The sequence below is a fragment of the Bubalus bubalis genome, chromosome 2 (assembly GCF_019923935.1).
Source record: "Bubalus bubalis isolate 160015118507 breed Murrah chromosome 2, NDDB_SH_1, whole genome shotgun sequence".
In the NCBI taxonomy this organism is placed as follows: Eukaryota; Metazoa; Chordata; class Mammalia; order Artiodactyla; family Bovidae; genus Bubalus; species Bubalus bubalis.
In genome coordinates this window covers 125,125,494-125,151,901 of record NC_059158.1, presented here as the reverse complement: position 1 = coordinate 125,151,901, position 26,408 = coordinate 125,125,494, and the positions used below count along the sequence as shown (strand labels likewise).

The window sequence follows — 26,408 nt, the reverse complement described above, 5'->3', positions numbered from 1 at the left end:
CAGTATCAGACTTTATTTTTGGGGGGCTCCAAAATCACTGCAGATGGTGATTGCAGCCATGATATTAAAAGATGCTTACTCTTTGGAAGGAAAGTTATGACCAACCTAGGTAGCACATTAAAAAGCAGAGATATTACTTTGCCAACAAAGGTCTGTCTAGTCAAGGCTATGGTTTTTCCAGTGGTCATGTATGGATGTGAGAGTTGGACTATAAAGAAAGCTGAGCACCGAAGAATTGATGCTTTTGAACTGCAGTGTTTGAGAAGACTCTTGAGAGTCCCTTGGACTGCAAGGACATCCAACCAGTCCATCCTAAAGGAGATCAGTCCAGGGTGTTCATTGGAAGGACTGATGCTGAAGCTGAAACTCCAATATTTTGGCCACCTCATGCTAAGAGTTGACTCATTGGAAAAGACCCTGATGCTGGGAGGGATTGGGGGCAGGAGAAGAAGGGGACGACAGAGGATGAGATGGCTGGATGGTATCACTGACTCAATGGACATGAGTTTAGGTGAACTCCGGGAGATAGTGATGGACAGGGAGGCCTGGCGTGCTGCGATTAATGAGGTCACAAAGAGTCGGACGAGACTGAACTGAACTGAACTGACCATTAGATCTACCACTGTGGGCAAGAATCCCTTAGAAGAAATGGAGTAGCCTTCATGGTCAACCAAAGACTTCAAAATGCAGTACTTGTGTACAATCTCAAAAAAAAAACCAAAAACCCAGAAAGATCTCTGTTCTTGAAAAACTGGAATGATCTCTGATATTGAAAGGCAAACCATTCAATATCACAGTAATCCAAGTCTATGCCCAGACCAGTACGCTGAAGAAGCTGAAGTTGAACGGTTCTATGAAGACATGCAAGACCTTCTAGAACTAACACCCAAAAAGATGTCCTTTTCATTATGGGGGACTGGAATGCAAAAGTAGGAAGTAAAGAAATACTTGGAGTAACAGGCAAATTTGACCTTGGAGTACAGAATGAAGCAGGGCAAATGCTAATAGAGCTTTGCCAAGAGAATGCACTGGTCATAGTAAACACCATCTTCCAACACAAGAGAAGATTCTATGCATGGACATCACCAGATGGTCAATACCAAAATCAGATTGATTATATTCTTTGCAGCAAAGATGGAGAAGCTCTAAATAGTCAGCAAAAACAAGACTGGGAGCTGACTGTGGCTCAGATCATGAACTCCTTACTGCCAAATTCAGACTTAAATTGAAAAAAGGAGGGAAAACCACCAGGTCAATCAGGTATGACCTAAATCAAATCCCTTATGATTATACAGTGGAAGTGACAAATAGATTCAAGGGATTAGATCTGATAGACAGAGTGCCTGAGGAACTATGGGTGGAGGTTCATAACATTGTACAGGAGGCAGTGATCAAAACCATCCCCAAGAAAAAGAAATGCAGAAAGGCAAAATGGTTGTCTGAGGAGGCCTTACAAACAGCTATGAAAAAAAAAAGAGAAGTGAAAGGCAAAGGAGAAAAAGAAAGATACCCATTTGAATGCAGAGTTTCAAAGAATGGCAAGGAGAGATAAGAAAGCCTTCCTCGGTGATCAATGCAAAGAAATAGAGGAAAACAGAATGGGAAACACTAGAGACCTCTTCAAGAAAATTAGAGATACCAAGGGAACTTTACATGCAAAGATGGGTACAATAAAGGACAGAAATGATATGGACCTAACAGAAGCAGAAGACATTAAGAAGAGGTGGCAAGAATACACATATACAAACAGATCTTCACTACCCATATAATCAAGATGGTGTGATCACTCACCTAGAACCAGACATGCTGGAATTCAAAGTCATGTGGGCCTTAGGAAGCATCACTATGAACAAAGCTAGTGGAGGTGATGGAATTCCAGTTCAGCTATTTCAAATCCTAAAAGATGATGCTGTGAAAGTGCTTGAATCAACACGCCATCAAATTTGAAAAACTTAGGAGTGGTCACAGGACTGGAAAAGGTCAGTTTTCATTCCAATCCCAAAGAAGGGCAATGCCAAAGAATGTTCAAACTACCGCACAATTGCACTCATCTCACACGCTAGCAAAGTAATGCTCAAAATTCTCCAAGACAGGCTTCAACATTACATGAACCATGAACTTCCAGATGTTCAAGCTGGATTTAGAAAAGGCAGAAGAACCAGAGATCAAATTGCCATCATTTGTTGGATCATTGAAAAAGCAAAAGAGTTCCAGAAAGACATCTATTTCTGCTTTATTGACTATGCCAAAGCCTTTGACTGTGTGGATCACAGCAGACTGTGGAAAATTCTTCAAGAGATGGGAATACCAGACCACCTGACCTGCCTCTTGAGAAATCTATATGCAGGTCAAGAAGCAACAGTTAGAACTGGACTTGGAACAACAGACTGGTTCCAAATTGGGAAAGGAGTATGTCAAGGCTGTATATTGTCACCCTGCTTATTTAACTTATATGCAGAGTACATCATGAGAAATGCTGGACTGGATGAAGCACAAGCTGGAATCAAGAGTGTTAGGAGAAATACTAATAACCTCAGATATGCAGATGACACCACCCTTATTGCAGAAAGCGAAGAAGAACTAAAGAGCTTCTTGATGAAAGTGAAAGAAGAGAGTGAAAAAGTTGGCTTAAAGCTTAACATTCAGAAAACTAAGATCATGGCATCTGGTCCCATCACTTCATGGCAGATACGTTAGGAAACAATGGAAACAATAAGAGACTTTATTTTGTTGGGCTCCAAAATCACTGGAGATGGTGGCTGCAGCCATGAAATTAAAAAAACGCTTGCTCTTTGGAAGAAAAGTTACAACCAACCTAGACAGCTTATTAAAAAGCAGACACATTACTTTGCCAACAAAGGTCTGTCTAGTCAAAGCTTTGGTTTTTCCAGTAGACATGAATGGATTTGAGAGTTGGAATATAAAGAAAGCTGAGTGTTGAGGAATTAATGCTTTTGACCTGTGGTGTTGGAAAAGACTCTTGAGAATCCCTTGGACATCAAGGAGATCCAACCAGTCCATCCTAAAGGAAATCAGTCCTGAATGTTCATTGGAAGGACTGATGCTGAACCTGAAACTCCAATACTTTAGCCACCTGACTTGAAGAGCTGACTCATTTGAAAAGACTCTGATACTGGGAAAGATTGAAGGTGGGAGGAGAAGGGGATGACAGAGAATGAGATGCTTGGATGGCATAACCGACTCAATGGACATGAATTTTAGTAAACTCCAGGAGTTGGTGATGGACAGGGAGGCCTGACGTGTTGCAATCCATGGGGTCACAAAGAGTCAGACACAACTGAGTGACTGAACTGGACTGAATAACCTTACAATGGCTTTGAAGTGAAAGGAAGAGTCAAATGAAACACTAGAAATGATAAAGCTTAATGAGGAAGACATGTTGAAAGCCAAGACAGGCTGAAAGGTAGGCCTCTAGTGCCTAACAGTCAACCAAGTTTTGAATACAGAGGAAAGTTCTTGACGGAAATTGAAAGCGGCTCCAATGAACACACGAATGAGTAGAAACCCAAGCAGGGAGGGATAGAGCTGGGGTGGTGGACATCCCTCTGGAGCTGAGTTACTTAAGACAGGAGATGATTTTCCCTCTTTTGGGGTCTTCAGTCCTGATTTGAGGGGAAAAAGGAAATGTTTGCATGTTTCTTTTTATTTTCCCAGAAGCAAGTAGGTAATAATTATTTTCAGTTTGGCACAATTGGGTTCAAAGGTGAAGACTTGAATCTTTGAGTACTGATGGTTCTAAAGAAGGGACAGGAATCTGTGTCATTCCCATCAAGTCTCAGTGCATAAAAAAGCCAGAGGAACCTCCCAGGAACTGCAACCAGTGAAGGAACAGGGTTGAGCTGGGTTTGGCTTTGGATTTTACAGCAAGCTTTCCTGAGCAGTCTCTTTCCTTCTTTACATGTTTATTAATAGAGATGGTTGTTCCTTGGATTTAATAAATGTTTTATGGTTGGTTATAATTTCTGACATTGGAAATGACCCCATGTATCATAGAGCCATTGAATTTCCTTAGGAGCAGAGGAGAAAATTCCCTGGGATTTCCAGGGCAACAGAAGTTGTGACCATGACTGGCCTTAGCCAGCATCACTGTGGATCTGGACCCTGGACAATGTTGCAGTATACAGGCTAATTGCCCATTCATTCCTTTGTCGATTTATTTGTTCTACTAATTTGCTCCTTACTTATGACCTTATTTGATTCTGGTCATTCCCCTGTTATGACATCCAGGGCAGCCTAGATTAAGAGATGAATGGTCAAGATGGAAAGTTCTCTGACAGTTCTTCTTAATTTCCTGTGCCAGCTTGTCTTTTTCAAGCCAGGCTTTAAATATTGGTGAGCAAAAGACAAAGAAAATGCAAAAGACAAAGCATATCTGACCCTCACTAAGCCATGTGATAAAATTGTGTGCAGCCTTCTTGGGGACCAGACAGAGAGACTCAGTGATACTTTGTAGCTGTATGTCCTTGGCAAGTTACTTAGTGTCTGTGACCCTCCCATCTCCTCAGCCTACAGGTTAAGGATAAAACTAATCTCTATTAGGTACGCAGCACTCTGCCAGGACCTGTGGTGAGCACATGACATGTGTAATCTGATATTTGTCTCAGCAACCGTAAGAAGTTAGGACAGCCAATTCTTCCCTTTCATAGAAGAGGAAACTGGGAACTTACAGAGGTTAGTTGCAAGACTGGGTGATGGGTAACAGGGCTGGTCAATGGTTTAAGTGTTGAGGTGGAAGGGTAAATTTGGTCCCTATTACTCCAACACGCCCTCCCAATGTTTTGGGAAAGCTTATTCCTCAGATGGCCCCCCAGGAAGGGCTGTAGAACAGTATTCCTTGAGTTATTATGTTCATAACAATTTTCTATGGTCTTGTTACATAGAGATTTATTAGGTTGGTGTAAAATCTGTGAGTTACCTTTTTTGCATATGTTAGATAAGTTACTCCATTGTCTTCTGGCTGTCAAAAATTCTGATGACAATGTGGCTATAATTCCCTTTTGAGTAGCTTAGTCTTTTTGCCAGGATGCCTGAAATAACTTTTTCATAAAGCCTCATAATTTTATCAGAATACATCTTGATACTGGCCACGTAGGTTATTCTCTTTAGGACTGTGGTATGTTCTTGTACTATGTAGTCACAAATTCTATTACTTCAGGAATGTTTTCTTAAGTTATATGTTTTAGTCTTTGTGTTTTTTTTTTCCCTTTGCTTTCATTCATGTCTTGAAAAGCCCCTTATTATACATATGTTGTATCTTTGCTTATCTTTATTATCTATCATTTTTATTTTTTAAATTTATTTTTGGCGGCATTGGTTTTTTGTAGCTGCATATGGGCTTTCTCTAGTTACAATGAGCAGAAGCTACTCTCTAGCTATGGTGTTCGAACTTCTCATCACTGCGGCTTCTCTTGTTGCAGCACTTGGGCTTAGTGCTCTGAGGCATGTGGGATATTAGTTCCCTGACCAGGGATTGAACCTGTGTCCCCTGCATTGGCAGGAAGATTCTTAACCACTGAACCACAATGGTAGTCTCTATTGTTTTTCTCTCAATCCTTTCTATCTCTTTTAAAATATTTTTAAATATGTCTTCCTTTCCATGCTGTATTTATCTTAAGGCATTATTGTGTTGCTCTTTCTTGTATTTCTTCAGTTTAGACTTCATTTTAAAATAACACTATTTTCTCTAGTTATGCTCTGAATTCTGTCACTCCTCTTTTCAAAGCTTCCGAGTTTCCAGTCACCTCATTTATAAGATTTTCTGATTTGAATTTATACTTTTCTTAAATAACTTTTTATCATTTTCATAGAACATTTTAGCTTGTTTTTTTCATTTTTTATTTATTTATTTTAATTGGAGGCTAATTACTTTACAATATTGTATTGGTTCTGCCACACATCACCATGAATCTTCCACGGGCGTACATGTGTTCCCCATCCTGAACACCCCCTCCCACCTCCCTCCCCGTACGAATCCCTCCAGGTCATCCCAGTGCACCAGCCCCAAGGATCCTGTATGGAACCTGGACTGGCGATTCGTTTCTTATATGATATTATACATGTTTCCACGCCATTCCCCCAAATCATCCCACCCTCTCCCTCTCCCACAGAGTCCAAAAGACTGTTCTATACATCTGTGTCTCTTTTGCTGTCTCGCATACAGGGTTATCGTTACTGGCTTTCTAAATTCCATATATATGCATTAGTATATTGTACTGGTGTTTTTCTTTCTGGCTTACTTCACTCTGTATAATAGGCTCCAGTTTCATCCACCTCATTAGAACTGATTCAAATGTATTCTTTTTAATGGCTGAGTAATACTCCATTGTGTATATGTACCACAACTTTCTTATCCATTCATCTGCTGATAGACATCTAGGTTGCTTCCATGTCCTGGCTATTATAAACAGTGCTGCGATGAGCATTGGGGTACACATGTCTCTTTCCCTTCTGGTTTCCTCAGTGTGTATGCCCAGCAGTGGGACTGCTGGGAAATCACAACAGGATCCTCTATGACCCACCTCCCAGAATATTGGAAATAAAAGCAAAAATAAACAAATGGGACCTAATTAAAATTAAAAGCTTCTGCACAACAAAGGAAACTATAAGCAAGGTGAAAAGACAGCCTTCAGAATGGGAGAAAATAATAGCAAATGAAGCAACTGACAAACAACTAATCTCAAAAATATATAAGCAACTCCTACAGCTCAATTCCAGAAAAATAAACAACCCAATCAAAAAATGGGCCAAAGAACTAAATAGACATTTCTCCAAAGAAGACATACAGATGGCTAACAAACACATGAAAAGATGCTCAACATCACTCATTATCAGAGAAATGCAAATCAAAACCACAATGAGATACCATTTCACACCAGTCAGAATGGCTGCTATCCAAAAGTCTACAAGCAATAAATGCTGGAGAGGGTGTGGAGAAAAGGGAATCCTCTTACACTGTTGGTGGGAATGCAAACTAGTACAGCCACTATGGAGAACAGTGTGGAGATTCCTTAAAAAACTGGAAACAAAGCTTGTTTTTTTTAATGTTAGGTTATAATTTCTATCTCTTGCATACATATGTTTCTGGTATGTTTTATTGTCTCTGGGGGATATTTTTTCTCTGATTCTTATATATTATTATATGTACATGTAATTCTTCTCATTCTCTTGTTTCTTCAGAATTATCATCCTATGGGATTTGAACTGACTTTTTTCTATTGCTCACTTTCTATATGCAATGCATTTTTCTTCTTTTTAGGCTGTGTGCATCAGAATATCTTTTTTGGCTTCATCCCTGTAGAGTTTCCTCTTTTTTTTTTTTTTTTTTTTTAGAATAACAAAAATACTTTGCTAAAACATAAGACTTACAGAAGTTTCCAGACAAATCATACTATATGTTCACAAGCTTTTACATGAAAGGTGGAGTCTACGCTTGACAACAAAGTCATAGTGTTATTGGTGAGGGCTGTGGTGTTTGTTTGATAGTCCCAGTTTGGTTCAAACAATTAAGCCTATCCATCTGTGGCAACTAAATAAATAAAGAGCATATTCTAAAGAATGGTTAGCTGTTTAACCAGTGCAATTGGATCACTATTAAAGGGAAGGAGTCAATAAAATTAAAATAAAACTACTCTCACAAGCTCAAAAAGTAATAGAGAAAAACACCCATTACTTTGGCAGCAAACCCTGGCCATTCCCTTCATTCACAGTGCTTTATACTTAAACAGTGATGGACAGATGAATTAAAGAGAGGTGCACTGCTTTGAAATGTTTCACAACATTTCTGGTGTCTTTCTAGCCTCTGCTCATGCTTTACAGCAGTGAGTCAGGACGAGACACAGATATGCTAATGTGCATTTAATCACCAAAGGATAAAAGGTGTGTGGGCTTTTAATCTGCAATATTTCCAAGACTGTGTCCATTAAAGTGAAATGAAGTTCACTCAGTCGTGTCTGACTGTTTGTGACCCCATGGACTATACAGTCCAGGGACTGAACCCAGGTCTCCTTCATTGCAGGTTTGTTCTTTACCAACTGAGCTATCAGGGAAGCCCAAACAAACTGCCCTATCTGAGGCTTGAACTCAGGACCTTCAGATTTTCAGACTGATGCACTGCCTACTGCGCTAAGAAGGCAGACGTGTCCATTAAAATCAAACCAAAAAGAAAGACATCTTGGCAGAACAAGAGAAGTGATGCAGACTTGATGATCCAATTAATTTAAATATTATTCATGTTGGCATATAGCCGAGTCCAAGCCAAGTCCATGCTTGAGCTGCTTCTATAGCTTGAGCTTTGTCAAGTCTTTCACTGCTGAGACACATCATTTACTAATGGATCATCTGGATTGGAAGCACTTAACAAAACCAGGATGGATGACAGAACAGTACTGATCTGCAGGGCTGGGGACTACTCAGAATATCTAAACATATTCTTCCCAACTTGTCTACATTAGGATGTTAAATTTTGGTCATGAAACATACTTTAGGGGCTGCCATTGGCTATTCTTCTGGAAGGAATAGTTCACATTTAAATGTCCCTCCTTCAAAGGGGAACCCTGGGGCCAGCAATGGCCACATTAAAATAACAGACATTGATTGCTCTCATCTGGTTCTGCTTTGATGCCAGGAACTGGTCCAGCCAGCAAGCGATGGGTTTCCTCAACAATCCCTAGGGCATCGTAGCCATCTTGTCAGATCCCAAGCCAGGTCTCTGGTCTCCTCTCCCTGCATGTATGTGTGAACGCTCAGCAGTTTCAGTCATATCCAACTCTTTGTGACCCCATGCGCTGTAGCCTGCCAGACTCCTCTGTCCATGGGATTCTCCAGGCAAGAATACTGGAGTGGGTTGCCATGACCTCCTCCAGGGGATCTTCCTGACCCAGGGATCGAGCCTGGGTCTCCCGTACTGCAGGTGAAGTCTTTACCACTGAATCTCTGGGGAAGCCCCTCCTCTCCCTGCAGGTCCCTCTAATATTGTTTTCACAAAGTGATAAAAACATGGTCTCACGCTCTTGGAGATCTGCGTGTTCTGCTCCCCTCCTCTACTTTTATCTGGACTTTTTTTTTTCTTTCCTTTTACTGTCCTTATTCAGCTCAATTTGGATTCTACTGCTTCTGTTTCTTCTTAGTCTGGATCTTTGTTTTGGAAAAGAACGTTCATTTGTTACATTTCGTAAGTGTAAGGGCCTATGCTGCTCTAGTGCTATCAGCTCTCCCACATGGACCAGTGCACTCTCCCCACATTGGATCCGTCAAAGCCTTCCTAGTTCTCAGACTGGCCCACAGTGCTTTCCAGCTAGTTAGCCTAGTGACTGTGGGCCATTGGAAGTCCAGTTCCCTCCTTATGCTTCCTTCTGCCCAAAAGTAGACCCCATCCAGTTCTCGTAGCTACTATTGGGTTGTTCCCAAGCCCTCATATCAAGAGATCATTGGGGAGACCTTATCATGTATTTTTTGCTATAGATATTGCCTATGGGTCTTTGTTTCTCTGTGGGACAATTTGGGAAGACTTAAAAGTGTCATCACAATGTTCTAAGAATTCCAGTGTGTGTTGACTATTTTTTTGATTTGCATAATTCAGCTCTAAATATTTTCTGTTGCTCCCAAGTAACCTAGACGGATACAATAGTATTGCTACACTGGAGGTGCAAACGAATAAAGTGGTCACAGACTGAGATTTCAGTTCCCATCATATAGAGCAGAGCATTTTGACCATAAGAAGTCATGTCCTGCCCTCTCTGCTTCGGTCAGACCTTGGGTGCAGCATTGCATCCTGGCTGGGCATCAGGGTTTTAACAGACACTCATCTGGGAAGTGTGTTTAGGAAGGAGAGGCAGTTCAAAAGCATGCAACACAAGTAATGGTTGAGGGAACGACCATAACAGGTATAATTTTCTAACTGCCGCTCTGTGCCAGACATAGTCGACAAACAGTCATGTGATCCTTACGGCAACTCCGGAAGTGCTGTTCTTATCATTTACACTTGTTAGATGAGGCTTCAAACATGAAGGAAACTGTCCAATGTTACACAGTAAGCAGCAAAGCTGGGATTCAAGCACAAGTCTATTTGTCTCCAAACCTGTACTTTTAGACATTTCAGTAAGGAAAATGCTGGGAAAGACTGAAGGCGGGAGGGCAGGCGGCAACAGAGGGTGAGACGGTTAGATGGCATCATCAACTCAATGGACACGAGTTTGAGCAAGCTCCAGGAGACAGTGAAGGACAAGGGAGCCTGGTGTGCTGCAGTCCTTGGGATCGCAAAGAGTCAGATGCTATTGAGTGTTGTTCTGTCAGAACAACAACAATAGGGGAAAATTAAGATTTTTGAAAACGGGTTGGCACCATATGATTCAACAGTGTTACAGAAGGAAGGACAGGACTAATGTGAATTGAAGATGTTGTACATGCCTGGCATCATGTAAAATCTGTTTAATTTAATCCTCATACCCATAAGAAGTATGCTTTAATACCCTGAAGGATCAGTCAGGACCTGTTAGGAGATAGAAGTCATAATACTTATTTATATCAGAAATTCATTTAAATGTGCTAAACCAGATATAAAGTTGTTAATTGGGTAACTGAAAAAGTAAGAAGGAAACTAAGTTATTGATGAGGTAATAACTGCTGGAAGTTTCTAGTACCCTAGGGCAGGGGAATTGATGGATGAGATTAGATTATTAAAACTTAATAATTTCAATTAGTTAATTTAGTTGGAAGAGAGGCCCCGTGGGGCTGACGCTCAGGTCCCTGAAGTGTAGGACATGCTGCCAGTATGGAGCTGGAGTCTCTGAGATACAGCACCAAGAGGCTAGTTCTATGAGGGCTGGAAAACTGCAAAGTGGATCCCACTGTTGCTATGGGAAGGATCTCTGGCTGCGGGGGTGAAACATGCTGCTGGAACATAAAGCAGACGTGGGGGATAAGTCCAATCCTCCCCTTCAGCCCTGCACCCTCCCTCAGTGTCCTCATGGGCTGATGCTGGCGATTCAGAAGTGTGCTTTCAGAGTCCCAGCCGCAGCAGCACAAGGAGAGGAGAGAAGGACGGCATTTTGGTGATGAGGACATGAAGGCTCAGACACGTGCCTCAAGTCTCAGAGCTGGTGAACCAGGCACATTCCACTCTCAGATTTTTACAAAAGATTATTTTTTCTTGGCATATAATTACTTTACGGGCTTCCCTCGTGGTTCAGTGTTAAAGAATCTACCTACCAAGCAGGAGGTGTGGGTTTGTATCATTTTTTAAGATTTATGTATCATTTTATATGTAGTTATAACAGTTCAGTTCAGTTCATTTCAGTCTCTTAGTCATGTCTCATTCTTTGTGACCCCATGGACTGCAGCACACCACCCCTCCCTGTTCATCACCAAATCCTGGAGCTTGCTCAGACTCATGTCCATCGAGTCAGTGATGCCATCCAATCATCTTATCCTCTGTCATCACCTTCTCCTTCTGCCTTCAATCTTTCCCAACATTAGAGTCTTTTCCAATGAGTCAATTCTTTGCATCAGGTGGCCAAAGTATGGGAGTTTCGGCTTCAGCATCAGTCCTTCCAATGAATGTTCAGGACTAATCTCCTTTGGGATTGACTGGTTGGATCTCCTTGCAGTCCAAGGGACTCTCATGAGTTTTCTCCAACACCACAGTTCAAAGCATCGATTCTTCAGGGCTCAGCTTTCTTTATAGCCCAACACTCACATTCATACCTGACTAGTGGAAAAACCATAGCTTTGACTAGACGGATCTTTATTGGCAAAGAAATATCTCTGCTTCTTAATATGCTGTCTCTGTTGGTCATAGCTTTTCTGCCAAAGAACAAGCATCTTTCATGGCTTTAGTCACCATCTGCAGTGATTTTGGAGCCCAAGGAAATAAAGTCTCTTACCGTTTCCATTGTTTCCCCATCTATTTGCCATGAAATGATGGGATTGGATGCCATGATATTAGTTTTTTTAATGTTGAGTTTTAAGTCAGCTTTGTCACTCTCTTCTTTCTCTTTCATCAAGATGCTCTTTAGTTTCTCTTCACTTTCTGTGACAAGGGTGGTGTCCTCTGCATATCTGAGGTTATTGATATTTCTCCCGGCAATCTAGATTCCAGCTTGTGCTTCATCCACTCGGCATTTCACATGATGTACTCTGCATAGAAGTTAAATAAGCAGGGTGACAGTATATACCCTTGATGTACTCCTTTCCCAATTTGGAACCAGTCCATTGTTCCATGTCTGGTTCTAACTGTTGCTTCTCAGATTTCTCAGGAGGCAGGTCAGGTGGTCTGGTATGCCCATCTCTTTAGGAATTTTCCACAGTTTGTTATGATCCACACAGTCAAAGGCTTTGGCGTAATCAATAAGCCAGAAGTAGACTTTTTTTTCTGGAACTCTCTTGCTTTTTCGATGATCCAACGGATGTTGGCAATTTGATCTCTGGTTCCTCTGCCTGTTCTAAATCCAGCTTGAACATCTGGAAGCTCATGATTCACATGCTGGTAAAGCCTGTCTTGGAGAATTTTGAGCATTACTTTGCTGGCATGTGAGATGAGTGCAGTTGGGTGGTAGTTTGAACATTCTTTGGCATTGCCTTTCTTTGGGATTAGAATGAAAACTGACTTTTCCCAGGCCTGTGGCCACTCCTGAGTTTTCCAAATTTGCTGGCATACTGAGTGCAATACTGTAACAGCATCATCGTTTAGGATTTGAAATAGCTCAGCTGGAATTCCACCAGCTCCTCTAGTTTTGTTCATAGTGATGCTTCCTAAGGCCCACTTGACTTCACATTCCAGGATGTCTGGCTCTAGGTCAGTGATCACACCATCATGGTTATCTCGGTCATGAAGATATTTTTTGTATAGTTCTTCTGTGTATTCTTGCCACCTCTTCTTAATATCTCCTGATGCTGTTTGGTCCATACCATTTCTGCCCTTTATTGTGCCCATTGTTGCATGAAATGTTCCCTTGGTATCTCTAATTTTCTTGAAGAGATCTCTAATTTTCTTGAAGAGGTCTCTAGTCTTTCCCATTCTGTTTTCCTCTATTTCTTTGCATTGATCACCGAAAAAGGCTTTCTTATCTCTCCTTGCTATGCTTTGGAACTCTGCATTCAAATGGGTATATCTTTCCTTTTCTCCTTTGCCTTTCACTTCTCTTTTTTTCATAGCTCTTTGTAAGGCCTCCTCAGACAACCATTTTGCCTTTCTGCATTTCTTTTTCTTGGGGATGGTCTTGATCACTGCCTCCTGTACAATGTTATGAACCTCCACCCATAGTTCTTCAGGCACTCTGTCTATCAGATCTAATCCCTTGAATCTATTTGTCACTTCCACTGTATAATCATAAGGGATTTGATTTAGGTCATGCCTGAATGGTCTGGCGGCTTTCCCTACTTTCTTCAGTTTAAGTCTATTAGCCTTTGCCCTGCTTCATTTTGTACTCCAAGAAAAAATTTGCCTGTTACTCCAGGTCTCTTGACTTCCTACTTTTGCATTCCAGGCCCCTGTGATGAAAAGGACATCTTTTTTGGGTGTTAGTTCTAGAAGGTCTTGTAGGTCTTCATAGAACCATTCAACTTCAGCTTCTTCAGCATTACTGGTTGGGGCATAGGTTTGAATTACTGTGATATTGAATGGTTTGCCTTGAAAATGAACAGAGATCATTCTGTCATTTTTGAGACTGCACCCAAGAACTGCTTTTTGAAGTCTTTTGTTGACTATGATGGCTACTCCATTTCTTCTAAGGGATTCTTGCCCACAGCAGTAGGTATACAGGTTATCTGAATTAAATTCGCCCATTCCAGTCCATTTTAGTTTACAGATTCCTAAAATGTCGATGTTCACTCTTGCCATCTCCTGTTTGATCACTTCTAATTTACCTTGATTCATGAACCCAATATTCCAGGTTCCTATGCAATATTGCTCTTTATAGTATCAGACTTTACTTCCATCACCAGTCACATCCACAACTGGACATTGTTTTTGCTTTGGCTCCATCTCTTCATTCTCTCTGGAGTTATTTCTCCACTCTTCTCCAGTAGCATATTGGGCACCTGCCAACCTGGGGAGTTCATACTTCAATGTCATATCTTTTTACCTTTTCATACTGTTCATGGGGTTCTCAACACAAGAATACTGAAGTGGTTTGCTATTTCCTTCTTCAGTGGACCACGTTTTGTTAGAACTCTCCACCATGACCCATCCATCCTGGCTGCTCCTACACAGCATGGCTCAGAGTTTCATTGAGTTTTAGACAAGGCTGTGGTCCATGTGATCAGTTTGATTAGCTTTCTGTGATTGTGGTTTTCATTCTGTCTGCCCTCTGGGTAAGAGGCTTATGGGAGCTTCCTGATGGGAGAGATGACTGTGGGGGGAAACTGGGTCTTGTTCTGATGGGTGGGGCCATGCTCAGTTAATCTTCAATCCAATTTTCTATTGATGGGCGGGGCTGTGTTCCCTCCCTGTTATTTGACTAGTGATCAAACTATAGTGGAGGTGGTGAAGATAATGGCAACCTCCTTCAAAAGGCAGGGCAAAGGCTAACAGAGTTTTGCACTAGTCATAGCAAACACCCTCTTCCAACAACACAAGAGAAGACTCTATACATGGACATAACCAGATCAGTTCAGTTCAGTTCAGTCTCTCAGTTGTGTCTGACTCTTTGTGACCCATGAACTGCAGCACACCAGGCCTCCCTGTCCATCACCAACTCCCGGAGTCCACCCAAATTCACGTCCATGGAGGTGGTGATGCCTTCCAAACCTCTCATTGTCTGTCGTCCCCGCCTCCTCCTGCTCTCAATCTTTCCCAGCATCAGGGTCTTTTCAAATAAGTTAGCTCTTCGTATCAGGTGGCCAAAGTATTGGAGTTTCAGCTTCAACATCAGTCCTTCCAATGAACACCAGATGGTCAATACCAAAATCAGGTTGATTATATTCTTTGCAGCCAAAGATGGAGAAGCTCTAAGCAGTCAGCAAAAACAAGACTGGGAGCTGACTGTGGCTCAGATCATGAACTCCTTACTGCCAAATTCAGACTTAAACTGAAGAAAGTAGGGAAAGCCGCCAGACCATTCAGGCATGACCTAAATCAAATCCCTTATGATTATACAGTGGAAGTGACAAATAGATTCAAGGGATTAGATCTGATAGACAGAGTGCCTGAAGAACTATGGGTGGAGGTTCATAACATTGTACAGGAGGCAGTGATCAAGACCATCCCCAAGAAAAAGAAATGCAGAAAGGCAAAATGGTTGTCTGAGGAGGCCTTACAAAGAGCTATGAAAAAAAGAGAAGTGAAAGGCAAAGGAGAAAAGGAAAGATATACCCATTTGAATGCAGAGTTCCAAAGCATAGCAAGGAGAGATAAGAAAGCCTTTTTCGGTGATCAATGCAAAGAAATAGAGGAAAACAGAATGGGAAAGACTAGAGACCTCTTCAAGAAAATTAGAGATCTCTTCAAGAAAATTAGAGATACCAAGGGAACATTTCATGCAACAATGGGCACAATAAAGGGCAGAAATGGTATGGACCAAACAGCATCAGGAGATATTAAGAAGAGGTGGCAAGAATACACAGAAGAACTATACAAAAAATATCTTCATGACCGAGATAACCATGATGGTGTGATCACTGACCTAGAGCCAGACATCCTGGAATGTGAAGTCAAGTGGGCCTTAGGAAGCATCACTATGAACAAAACTAGAGGAGCTGGTGGAATTCCAGCTGAGCTATTTCAAATCCTAAACGATGATGCTGTTACAGTATTGCACTCAGTATGCCAGCAAATTTGGAAAACTCAGGAGTGGCCACAGGCCTGGGAAAAGTCAGTTTTCATTCTAATCCCAAAGAAAGGCAATGCCAAAGAATGTTCAAACTACCACCCAACTGCACTCATCTCACATGCCAGCAAAGTAATGCTCAAAATTCTCCAAGACAGGCTTTACCAGCATGTGAATCATGAGCTTCCAGATGTTCAAGCTGGATTTAGAACAGGCAGAGGAACCAGAGATCAAATTGCCAACATCCGTTGGATCATCGAAAAAGCAAGAGAGTTCCAGAAAAAAAAGTCTACTTCTGGCTTATTGATTACGCCAAAGCCTTTGACTGTGTGGATCATAACAAACTGTGGAAAATTCCTAAAGAGATGGGCATACCAGACCACCTGACCTGCCTCCTGAGAAATCTGTATGCAGGTCAAGAAGCAACAGTTAGAACCAGACATGGAACAATGGACTGGTTCCAAATTGGGAAAGGAGTACATCAAGGGTATATACTGTCACCCTGCTTATTTAACTTCTATGCAGAGTACATCATGTGAAATGCCGGAGTGGATGAAGCACAAGCTGGAATCAAGATTGCCGGGAGAAGTATTAATAACCTCATATATGCAGAGGACACCACCCTTATGGCAGAAAGTGAAGAGGAACTAAAGAGCATCTTGATGAAAGTAAAAGAAAAGAGGGGAAAAGTTGGCGAAAACTCAACAGTCAGAAAACAAGATCATGGCATTTATTCCCATCACTTCATGGCAAATAGATGGGAGAACAATGGAAACAGTGACAGACTTTATTTCCTTGGGCTCCAAAATCACTGCAGATGGTGACTGCAGCCATGAAATTAAAAGACGCTTGCTCTTTGGAAGAAAAGCTATACTTAACCTAGACAGCATATTAAAACGCAGAGAGATTATTTTGCCCACAAAGGTCCGTCTAGTCAAAGCTTTTTTTTTTTTTTCTGGTAGTCATATATGGATATGAGAGCTGGACTATAAAGAAAGCTGAGTGCCAAGGAATTGATGCTTTTTAACTGTGGTGTTGGAGAGGACTCTTGAGAGTCCCTTGGACTGCAAGGAGATCCAACCAGTCAATCTTAAAGATCAGTCCTGAATACTCATTGGAACGACTGAAGCTGAAGCTGAAACTCCAATACTTTGGCCACCTGATGTGAAGTGCTGACTCATTAGAAAAGACCCCGATGCTGGGAAAGACTGATGGCAGGAGGAAAAGGGGGCAACAGAGGATGAGATGGTTGGATGGCATCACTGACCTGATGGACATGAGTTTGAGTAAGCTCCAGGAGTTGGTGATGGACAGGGAAGTGCTATAGTCCATGGGGTCGCAAAGAGTCAGACACGACTGATCGACTGAACTGAACTGAATGGAAAGGCTAACAGAGTTTTTCCAAGAGAACGCACTGATCATAGAAAATACCCTCTTCCAACAAAAGAAGAGAAGAAAGACTCTACACACAGACATTACCAGATAGTCAATGTAGACATATAAGCAGTATCATATGAAATTTATCTTTCTGTCTGATTACTTAGTATGATCATCTGTAGGTCCATCCATGTTGCAGCAAATGGCATTATTTCATTCTTTTTCATGGTTGAGTAATATTTTATTGTGTATATGCATTTTATTTATCTATTCCTCTGTTGATGGACATTTAGGTTGTTTTCATGTTTTGGCTATTGTAAATAATGCTGTGAATATTGGGGTACATATACATTTTTGAACTATAGTTTTCTCTGGTTACATGCCCAGGAATGGGATTGCAGAGTCAGACAGTATTTGTATTTTTAATTTTTTATGGAACCTCCATACTGTTCTAAAGTCAGTATGTTATTATCCTCAGTTTACAGATAAGGAATCTGGGCTTCAGAGAGGTAAAAGGATCCATCCATCCCAGCACAGTGAGGATGGTATCAGGCTCCAAACCCCTGCTCCCACCACCAGACTCTGCTTCCTTGCTGTGTGTTCTGTTGCTCCAGAGGCTCCAGGTCTGGGAAGGGCTGAATGAATGGCTTTCAATCTATGAATTTTCAATCTATTAATGGTTTCCAGGGCCTGGGTTCAATCCATACCTCCTGGACCAGGGGGAGCCAGGCATCAGGGGACAGAGTCTTCCTGTCCCTCAGGGGAAGGATGGCAGCTCTCCCTCCCTCTCACCCACCTCTCACTTCTGCCCCCACTGTGGAGGATGAGGTTGGGAGCAACTGATCCCCACCTCTATCCCAGAACCCTTATTGCAGACATGACTAAGGAACACTGGGCTGCAAACCCCAGGGCACAATCCTGCTCAGGTCCGGAGCCTCAGAGATTCCAATCTTGCTACGTGGGGGGAACTCCCATTCAGAACGTCAACAGGAGGAGTATGGCCGAGATGCAGAGTAGGAAGGCTCCGAGTTTACCTCCCACCATGGACATTAAAACTGCAAGTATTTGCAGAGCAGCTATTGATGAGAAAGACCTAGAGACTAGTAGAAAGATGAGACTAGAAGACCTAAATATGAGTAGACCTAAAGACTAGACCTTTTTACAAAGCTAAAACGTATGAAGAAGAACAATGAGATGAGTAAGAGGGGCAGAAACTCAACCTAGTCAGGACCCTCACTCCCTGTGGGTGGGTGACCCACACGTGGGAAAATAATTACAATTACAGAGCAAGGGGTCTGAGCCCCACACTGGGTTCCCCAGCTTTGGGATCCTGCACTGGGAAAAACAGACCCAAGAATGTTTGGCTTTGAAAGTCAGCACTCAGAGGGCTATAAGAAATCATATGCTCTAGGACCCAGGGCAGGAGCAGGCATTTGAAAGGAGACTGGGTCAGACCCACCTGCTGCTCTTGGAGGGGCTCCCATTGGACAGTTAGCTGCCTTTGCCCAGCATTATGAGAGAGTACCATGTGCTTCCCAGGTGGCACCAGTGGTAAAGAACTTGTCTGCTAAAGCAGGAGATGTAAGACATGGGAGTTTGATCCCTGGGTCCAGAAGATTCCCTGGAGGAGGGCAAGGCAATCCACTCTAGTACGCTTGCCTGGAGAATCCCATGGACAGAGGAGCCTGGAGGGCTACAGTCCATGGGGTCACAGAGTCGGACCCTACTGAAGCAATTACGAATGCACATACACATACATGAGAGAGTACAACCCTGCATACTGCCTACCTGGGAAAATGGAAAATTCCAAGTATGGTTTCCACTGAATGCATATCACTTCTGCACCATCCTCAAGTCAAAAAATCATCAGTTGAACCGTGGTCATTGGGGACCATCTGGACTCTAATGTTAGTGTAATTGAAATTTTCAAAGGAGAGAAAGAGAATGAAAGATATATAAGAAGAAACAATGGCTAGAGATTTTTCATATTGAACTATGACTATAAACTCACCAAACCAAGAATATCAATGAACCCCAAGCAAAAGAAACTTGAATAAAACTACATCAAGGTAGATTATAATTGCATTGATCAAAACCAATAATATAGAGAAAATTTAAAAAGTAGCCAGGGAAAGAAGTAATGCCACATATGAAAAAGAATCAGAATTGCAATAAATTTCTCTTCAGAAAAAAATGCAAAAAATGGCATTTTATTTAAATGTCAAAATATTTAAAATTGTGTAAAGAAACAGCAACAACAGTTTAGAATTCTAACCCAGCAAAGAGTATTTAAAAATTAAGGTGAAATAAAGGATTTGTTCAGACATACAAAATCTATAAGAAATTGTTACCAGCAGATCTGTATTTCTGATGCCAGGCAGACTCCCAAAATATAAAGGAAAATACAGAGGAAATAAAGATTCTGGAGAAAAGAATTATGTATAAAGCATGTATAAATTATGTATAAAACATAAAAGTAAGTTTTTATTTTATACTATAGTGATTTACAATGTTGTCTTAGTTTCGGGTGTACAGCTATACAGGCGTTCAGTTATACCCATTCTTTTTCAGATTCTTTTCCCACATAGGTTATTACAGAATATGAGTAGAGTTCCAACTTCTTGATTTTTAGAAATGAAATGGTGACCCTGTAAGTTTCCATGAACTTCTCTAGAACTTTCGGGTCCTGGCTCGGGTCACTGCACTTTGCCATCTGAGCCATTCAGGATGGAGATTCTGGGGGGGACCAGGCAGGAGAGCAGGTGAGGGACCCAGGGCAGGGAGGCTGTCACTGCTTCCACTTTTCCCCCTTCTATTTGCCATGAATTGTTGGGACTGGATGTCATGATCTTTGTTTATTGAATGTTGAGTTTTAGTCCAGTTTTTCCAAGAATGGTGGGTGAGGTTAAATGAAAAGGAAAGTTCTTGCTGGGCTGAGACAAGACCAGGAGCTGGGAGGGGGTTGAGAGAGAAACTCTGGGGAGCTGACACCACCTCCTAAGAGATGAAGAAAACTAGGATTTATGGGAGATGGACTAGCCTGGGAGGAAGGGAGCGGGGTAGCCTGGGGTAAAGTGGCAGGTGGAGAGGGGCCAGGAGGCTCTTAAGAACAGGACTACAAAGCCTGATGCTCTGTGCTATCCTCCCCATCCCCACCGCCACCACCCCCTACACAGTCTTTAGAAGGAGGAGAGAGAGTGAGCATCTGAGAGAGAGTGGGCTGTCTCCCATCTGGGTTAGGGTGGGCTGAGCCTGAACTCAGGGCCTCCATGCAGCTCACAGGTGATGAGATGGGAACTGATCACAACATACAACTGTGGGAGCCGGTCTTCGGAGACAGCAGTGACTTGAGAGAGGAAGCCTTCGAGAAATTTGCAGAAAACTTGGGGAAGACCTTGGAAGTCAGAGCGCAGTGAATGGAGGTTTCAAAGTTGTTGGTCCAAGTGCCACCAGTTGCTGTTCAAGAGAGAGGTGTCCACATTTCTTTTTGGATGAAATGTGGTTTCTTTGGGGTGTGCGTGTGATTCTGTACAGGTACAGCCATTTGAGATGTATTGTTCTGGGGTCGGGGTGATGGGCTAAAGGCCCTGGGGCCCCCTGCCAGGTACTGGGGTGTGGCATTGTGACCCCACTCTCTGCCTGGTCCTGAAGCATTGATCAGGCCACATTTCTGGCCCCACCCTGGGCCTGACTCTCCACAGCTTTGGTGACAGTGTCTCCCATGGGTCCTAGACTTAGCTGGGGACCCAGCCCTCCTCACAGGGACCATTCAGAGTCAGGAGAGCCCCCAGTGAGCCCCACCCCTCCCCAAGGCACCCTTGGAGAACAGGCTGCCTGGGAAGAGTGTTTGTTCCTGCCCAGAATAGCATGTTCAAAGCTCATTTGCCCTCCGCTCACCGGGCCATAGATTAACAGCTGAGATAGGGGAATGGAGCCATAGGGCCTGGCTGGACTAAACTGGCCCTGGTGAGTCAGGGACCTGCCTTTTATTCTGGTTACTCCAGGTCTGTCCAGCCATCTCTCTGCCTTCCTGTCTTTTTTCTCTTTTCTGTTCTTTGCCATCCTAACTGCCTCTCTACTGTCCACTCTGCATCTTTCTCTCTGCTCTTTCCCCTCCTTGACTTTTTCTGTCTCTCTGCAGTCTTTCCTCCATCACTTCTTCTGTTTCACACTTTTTTTTCCCTGTCACATACCCCTCCATTCTGTCTCACCACAAATAGCTTTATTTGAACAACAAAGGGCAATATTTCTTTGAGAAAACAGGCTACTTTGTTCACAAGTGAAATTGTCAATCAGCCCTCAAACACTATCTCTGGAAAAAAATGATTGGGGGACCCAGTCAGTTGAGGAAGGTCTCTGGGAGCCAGTTAGTGCTAGAACTGGGGAGATGTTCTTAACAGTTTTAGTTTCTGCCTTTGACTTTGCCCACCCACCTCCTGCAATAATAACAACAAATACCTAAATAAGAATAATGGTTAGTCTTAAGGTCTCAATTTATTGTCTATCAGCACCCTGCTAGCTGTTTCACATATAATATTGTGTTCAATCACCACCACAGTCTTCAAAATTCATCTCATTGCCACTTTTAGCAGTAGAAACAGAGGTTCAGAGAGGTCACTCAGCCCTACGTGATTGCGCAGCACACATCTGACCCCTGCACAGATGCATCCTCTGCGCCCGCATGTCTGTCATGGGCTGACTGATTTTCTTTAGGACTTAAGGGGCTTGGGGAAAAAGCCAGTGGCGCCTTGCCATTTGCTATGGGAGGGTGACTTTGGGGGAAGGGGACCCTGCCTATGGTCACTCAATCAGTCAAGAGTGATGGATCTCAAACATCTGACATCTGGGAGAAGTGGACTAGAGGCCATGCTTGAGGCTCCAGGAAACCTTTTCCCTGAAGTGTCGCCCCCACAAGCCCCTGCCCCTCTCTGAACCCCACCTTCCCCATCTGAGAGCGGGGACCCTAGAATCTGCTTTTGAGACTCTGTAGAGTGGTCTGCCCTGCGGCTGGGGACACTGGGAAGAAGGGCTTTCTTTTTCAAACTTAAATTTCATCATATAACTGACTTCTGCCTGAGATTTTCCTACCTGAGAGCCCATTCTGTGAATTCTAGAGGAATTAATCAAAATGATGCTTAAAGGGAAAAAAAAAAAGCTCTATGGATGTGGCTGTAATGAAGATTCATAGGGTGTGTCTCCCCAAAAGATAGCCTGCCCAACCCCATGATGGAGGGATTGTCTCTTGATTTGCAAGTGTTTTCCTTCATCTTTTACTTTCTTATAATATTTTGTTGAAGAAACAAAGAGTTTGTACTATAGAGTTTCCTACAATCCACTCATTTCTTTTCTCTTTTTTGACCACATCTGCAGCATGCAGGATCTTAGTTCCCCAACCAGGGTTGGTCTGTCCAACCAGGGAGACACTTTACCACTGACCTTGTTGGGGTTTCTGTAGCATGGTGACAACAGACAGGCTGTCTGGTGTGCCTCTATAGCTGCCAAGGGACACTCCCAGGGAGGTGGACAGAAGAACTGAGGACAGTGGGTAGAAAAAGCAATGCCAGACTGACTTATCTTTCATAACCAGGTAACAGGGAGCCATAGGAGACAATGTGGCAAGGTCAGCCTTTTCTCCTGGGTCCCTCCTTCCCCTTCCTATTTTCGTGGACCAAGAGAACAAAAGTGGTTCAGGTTTCCTTGATCCAGAGGAGCTTTCTAGAACCTTGCTTTGGATTCTAAAACCACTTACACTTTGTTCCTTGTCTCTTTGGTCTTTTTTAAAAAAATAATAATCCTTCTGTTGCTTTCCTGGCATAGTCAACTCAGGGCTGTTAATTAACTTGAGAATCCTTGTAAAAAAAAAAAAAGATTACGAACCAGCAGAGCAAGGGGGTAACCGGACTCCATTCCTAGAGGAAAAGAAAACATGTTTATGAGAAGAGAGGGCAAAAGATGGGGCTGCCTGTCTGCTCTGCTTGGCTTTTATTAGGGGAGCCGGAGGGCCCAGGTGGGGTCAGCTGGTCAGAGGGCTCAGCTTCCATCTTTTTGGCTGAAGGGGCTGCTGGCCTGTCCAGCTGAGAGCCCCATGCAGAGCAGTCCTGGCTCTGCCCTCTCTACCTCTGTGAGCCTGTGTCTCCTTCTGTAAAAGGAGAAAGTGCTGTTTCAGAAGTGGTGGGAAGGGAATGCATCAACGACTTAGTACAGTTTTGCCTAACACTAGGTGACTAATAAAGGTTTAAGTCCTGAGAGCCCAGGGCTGCTGTGAGCCCAGGCAGCTGAAGGCAGGTGTCTGTTATCCGGTGAGGGTTATGGGCTATTCTGAGGGCTGGCATAAACGGTTTAAGATGTGATTCAATTGCGAGTTTGTTCAGGGCAAGGGCTGTGTTGTATAAACCTTTGCACCCCTGAGGCTGGGAGAACACCTCGCAGGTGCCTCTGGGAATAATTACTCCAGGACCGGTCAGGCAAGGCGCTGCCCCCATCCAGGCTCCCTGGGGAAAGGCCAAGTCCTAGTCCTAGGTGCTGCCTCCCCAGCACCTCCCAGGGTCACACAGTAGGTCTCGGTGAAATCACCTGCATTTCCTATGGAAGCACTTGTTTGCTTCAAAGATTACATTGCTTTATTTTTTATTTTATTTTATTTTATTTTTTTTTTTTTGAGTGACAAACAGTCCCTGCCGCTAAGGGTTGTTTGCCAGCCAGCTGGACTTCCTGACAAGATGACTATTGAAATGTATCCAAGTGACCAGGTAGCAGATCTTAGGGCTGAAGTAACTCATTGGTATGAAAATTTACAGAAAGAACAAATAAATCAACAAGCTCATCTTCAGGAGTTTAGTCAAAGCAGCCGAAAAGGAGAGTTTCCTGGAGGCCTTATGGGACCTGTCAAGATGATTTATTCTGGACATGAATTAACAACAGATTATGATGAAAAAGCACTTCATGAGCTTGGTTTTAAGGATATGCAGATGGTATTCGTATCTCTGGGTGCACCAAGGAGAGAACAGAAAGGGGAAGGTGTTCAGCTGCCAGCATCTTGCCTACCACCCCCTCAAAAGGACAACATTCCAATGCTTTTGCTCTTACAAGAACCTCATTTAACTACTCTTTTTGATTTATTAGAGATGCTCGCATCATTTAAACCACCCTCAGGAAAAATGGCAGTCGAAGATAGTGAGAGCTTAAGATGTGAAGAACTTCATCTTCACGCAGAAAACCTTTCCAGGTGTGTATGGGAGCTGCTGATGCTTCTTCCTACATGTCCTAACATGTTGATGGCATTCCAGAATATCATTTTTTTTTTCAATGAGCAAATTGATGTTTAATCTGCTAACCTGGAAGGCTTGCTGTCCATCATGGGCTTGGGCCTCAGCTATTTACACAGAATCATTGTACAATATTTACAAGATGCTAAACATAGCATCATTCTGGATAGGCAAAGAAGGGGTATGGAAAGGCTAGAACAAAGCCATGAAATCAAAGTGTAAGCAGAAACTTGCAGGTGTGAGTAGAAAGAAGGGGAATGGCAAATCATGAGGGAGGGCAGTGAGGTAGACATGAGCGAGGAAAAGGAAGCATGAAAGTACTTCTGGTGCACGTGGGAAGAGCCCACTGGGACGCGAAGCCTTTAAAATTATGGTCTGGAGTCTGGAGGCAAAAATAACTGCCACAAGTCACTTTTGTGAGGAAAAGGAAGAAGGCAATTAGAACATTACAGACCATACCTTCTACTTCCCATACCAAAAAGTAATTCTGCTGATTAAATTCCTATGACAGGGGGCTGAGAAGGTACAAAGGGGATACAGAGACAGAATCTTAAACAGACTTAAGAGACAGTAAGAAGAGTCAGGAGAGACACAGGCAATGCAATGAAGGAGGAAAAGAACAAAAGCTCCAGCAGATCTGAACATCTGAATCATCCAGTTGATTTCACAAATCACCTTTCCTCATCTCATCTTCCCCAAAGCTCCTTCCTTTTATTCCCAAATCTCTGGATTTTTAACTTTAACCAAGGAGTGGAGTTAGAATGAGGCTGGGACACAGGGACAATCTATAAAATTCCATCTCACCAATTCAGGTCCCCTCCTTATCCTGTACCAGCATATCAGGGCTTGAGTCATAGCCAAGGGCAGATTAGGGTGAGAATAGACAGGATGGTGGACACGAGGCCACAAAGCCCCACAATCCCAGGGCCACAGCGCCAGAGGCCTAGTTTGTCCAGTGGGATGAAGAGATCACAGGCATTTCTGACCACATCCAGCAGGAGAGGGGGATGACCCCGCAGGACCCGAGCCAGCAGCAGGACCCGGAGCCGAAGCTTCAGAGCCACCTGAGGCAGACCTCCTCCTGGAACCCCTGGACCCCCAGGTCCTCCAGTTTCAATTCCTCCTGGGACTCCTCCAGAACCCTTCAGTCACCAGGTACAAGCTGAAGACTCTTGTTCCATCAGTAGGCGGATCCCATAAGCATCACGGCTCAAATTCATGATGAGGGAAAACAGATAGTAACTGAAAGAATGCTGGGCCCACTTCTCCTGATCCACACGGGGAGCGAGTCCAGACTTCCCAGCCCAAAGGACATTGTCACAGGCGAAGTACAAGGCTCTATTGAGATGACTAACAGTGATGCAGAATCTCAGGACAACATCTGATAGGTGCACAGCTCGTTTGGCTGACTCAAGGGCATCTGCTGAGTTACCGAAGCGCAGAAGCTTTCTTCCTAGGCTCAGATGACCTTCCAGTTGTCGAATCTGTTTCTGTAACTCAGGACTGGCCCCATGTTTCTGCAGTGCATGGCCAAGAAGGAAGCAAGCATATTGGGCAGCCCTACACAGTCGCTCCCGGTCCTGGCTCTGGGCGCTGAAGCGGACCCAGGCGTCCATGACAGCGGCAGCACCCGTTCTGCCTTTTTTTGTGTGTGTGTGAAGGAGGTGGTGGGTGAAATCATCCAGGCAGAGGACAGAGAGCTGGAGAGAGGCCAAGCGCTGGGCCTGGGGGCCTTCTTAGTTCTAGGGGTGTAGGTATAAGAGTTGGGATGAATGCAAAACAGCATCCTGTGAAGGAGACCAGAGTCAGGTAAGGAGAGAACCTCTAGAAGGGAGGGTTGATTACACAGGAAACACTCCATCCGGGAGCCACAGAGATGGAGTGGGAGATGGAGTTTTTTTTTTTTTTTTAATTTTATTTTATTTTAAAATTTTACATAATTGTATTAGTTTTGCCAAATATCAAAATGAATCTTTTTTTTTTT

The 26,408-nt window shown here is 43.1% G+C and overlaps 1 protein-coding gene, 1 non-coding gene and 1 pseudogene across 2 annotated transcripts; all 3 read right to left on the bottom strand.

Moving 5' to 3' along the window:
* Nucleotides 1-8,079: 8,079 nt before the first annotated feature.
* On the bottom strand, nucleotides 8,080-8,152 carry TRNAL-CAA. Its single transcript has one exon. It is a non-coding gene; the product is annotated as a tRNA-Phe (tRNA).
* Nucleotides 8,126-9,937, bottom strand: LOC102410196 (annotated as a pseudogene).
* A 14,515-nt stretch (nucleotides 9,938-24,452) lies between these two features.
* LOC102409539 (peroxisomal membrane protein 11B) lies at nucleotides 24,453-26,057 on the bottom strand. The gene has a single exon (XM_044936493.2). It carries the CDS (start codon nucleotides 26,038-26,040, stop codon nucleotides 25,573-25,575), a length of 468 nt encoding a protein of 155 aa, XP_044792428.2. The 5' UTR covers nucleotides 26,041-26,057; the 3' UTR covers nucleotides 24,453-25,572.
* Nucleotides 26,058-26,408: the final 351 nt, after the last annotated feature.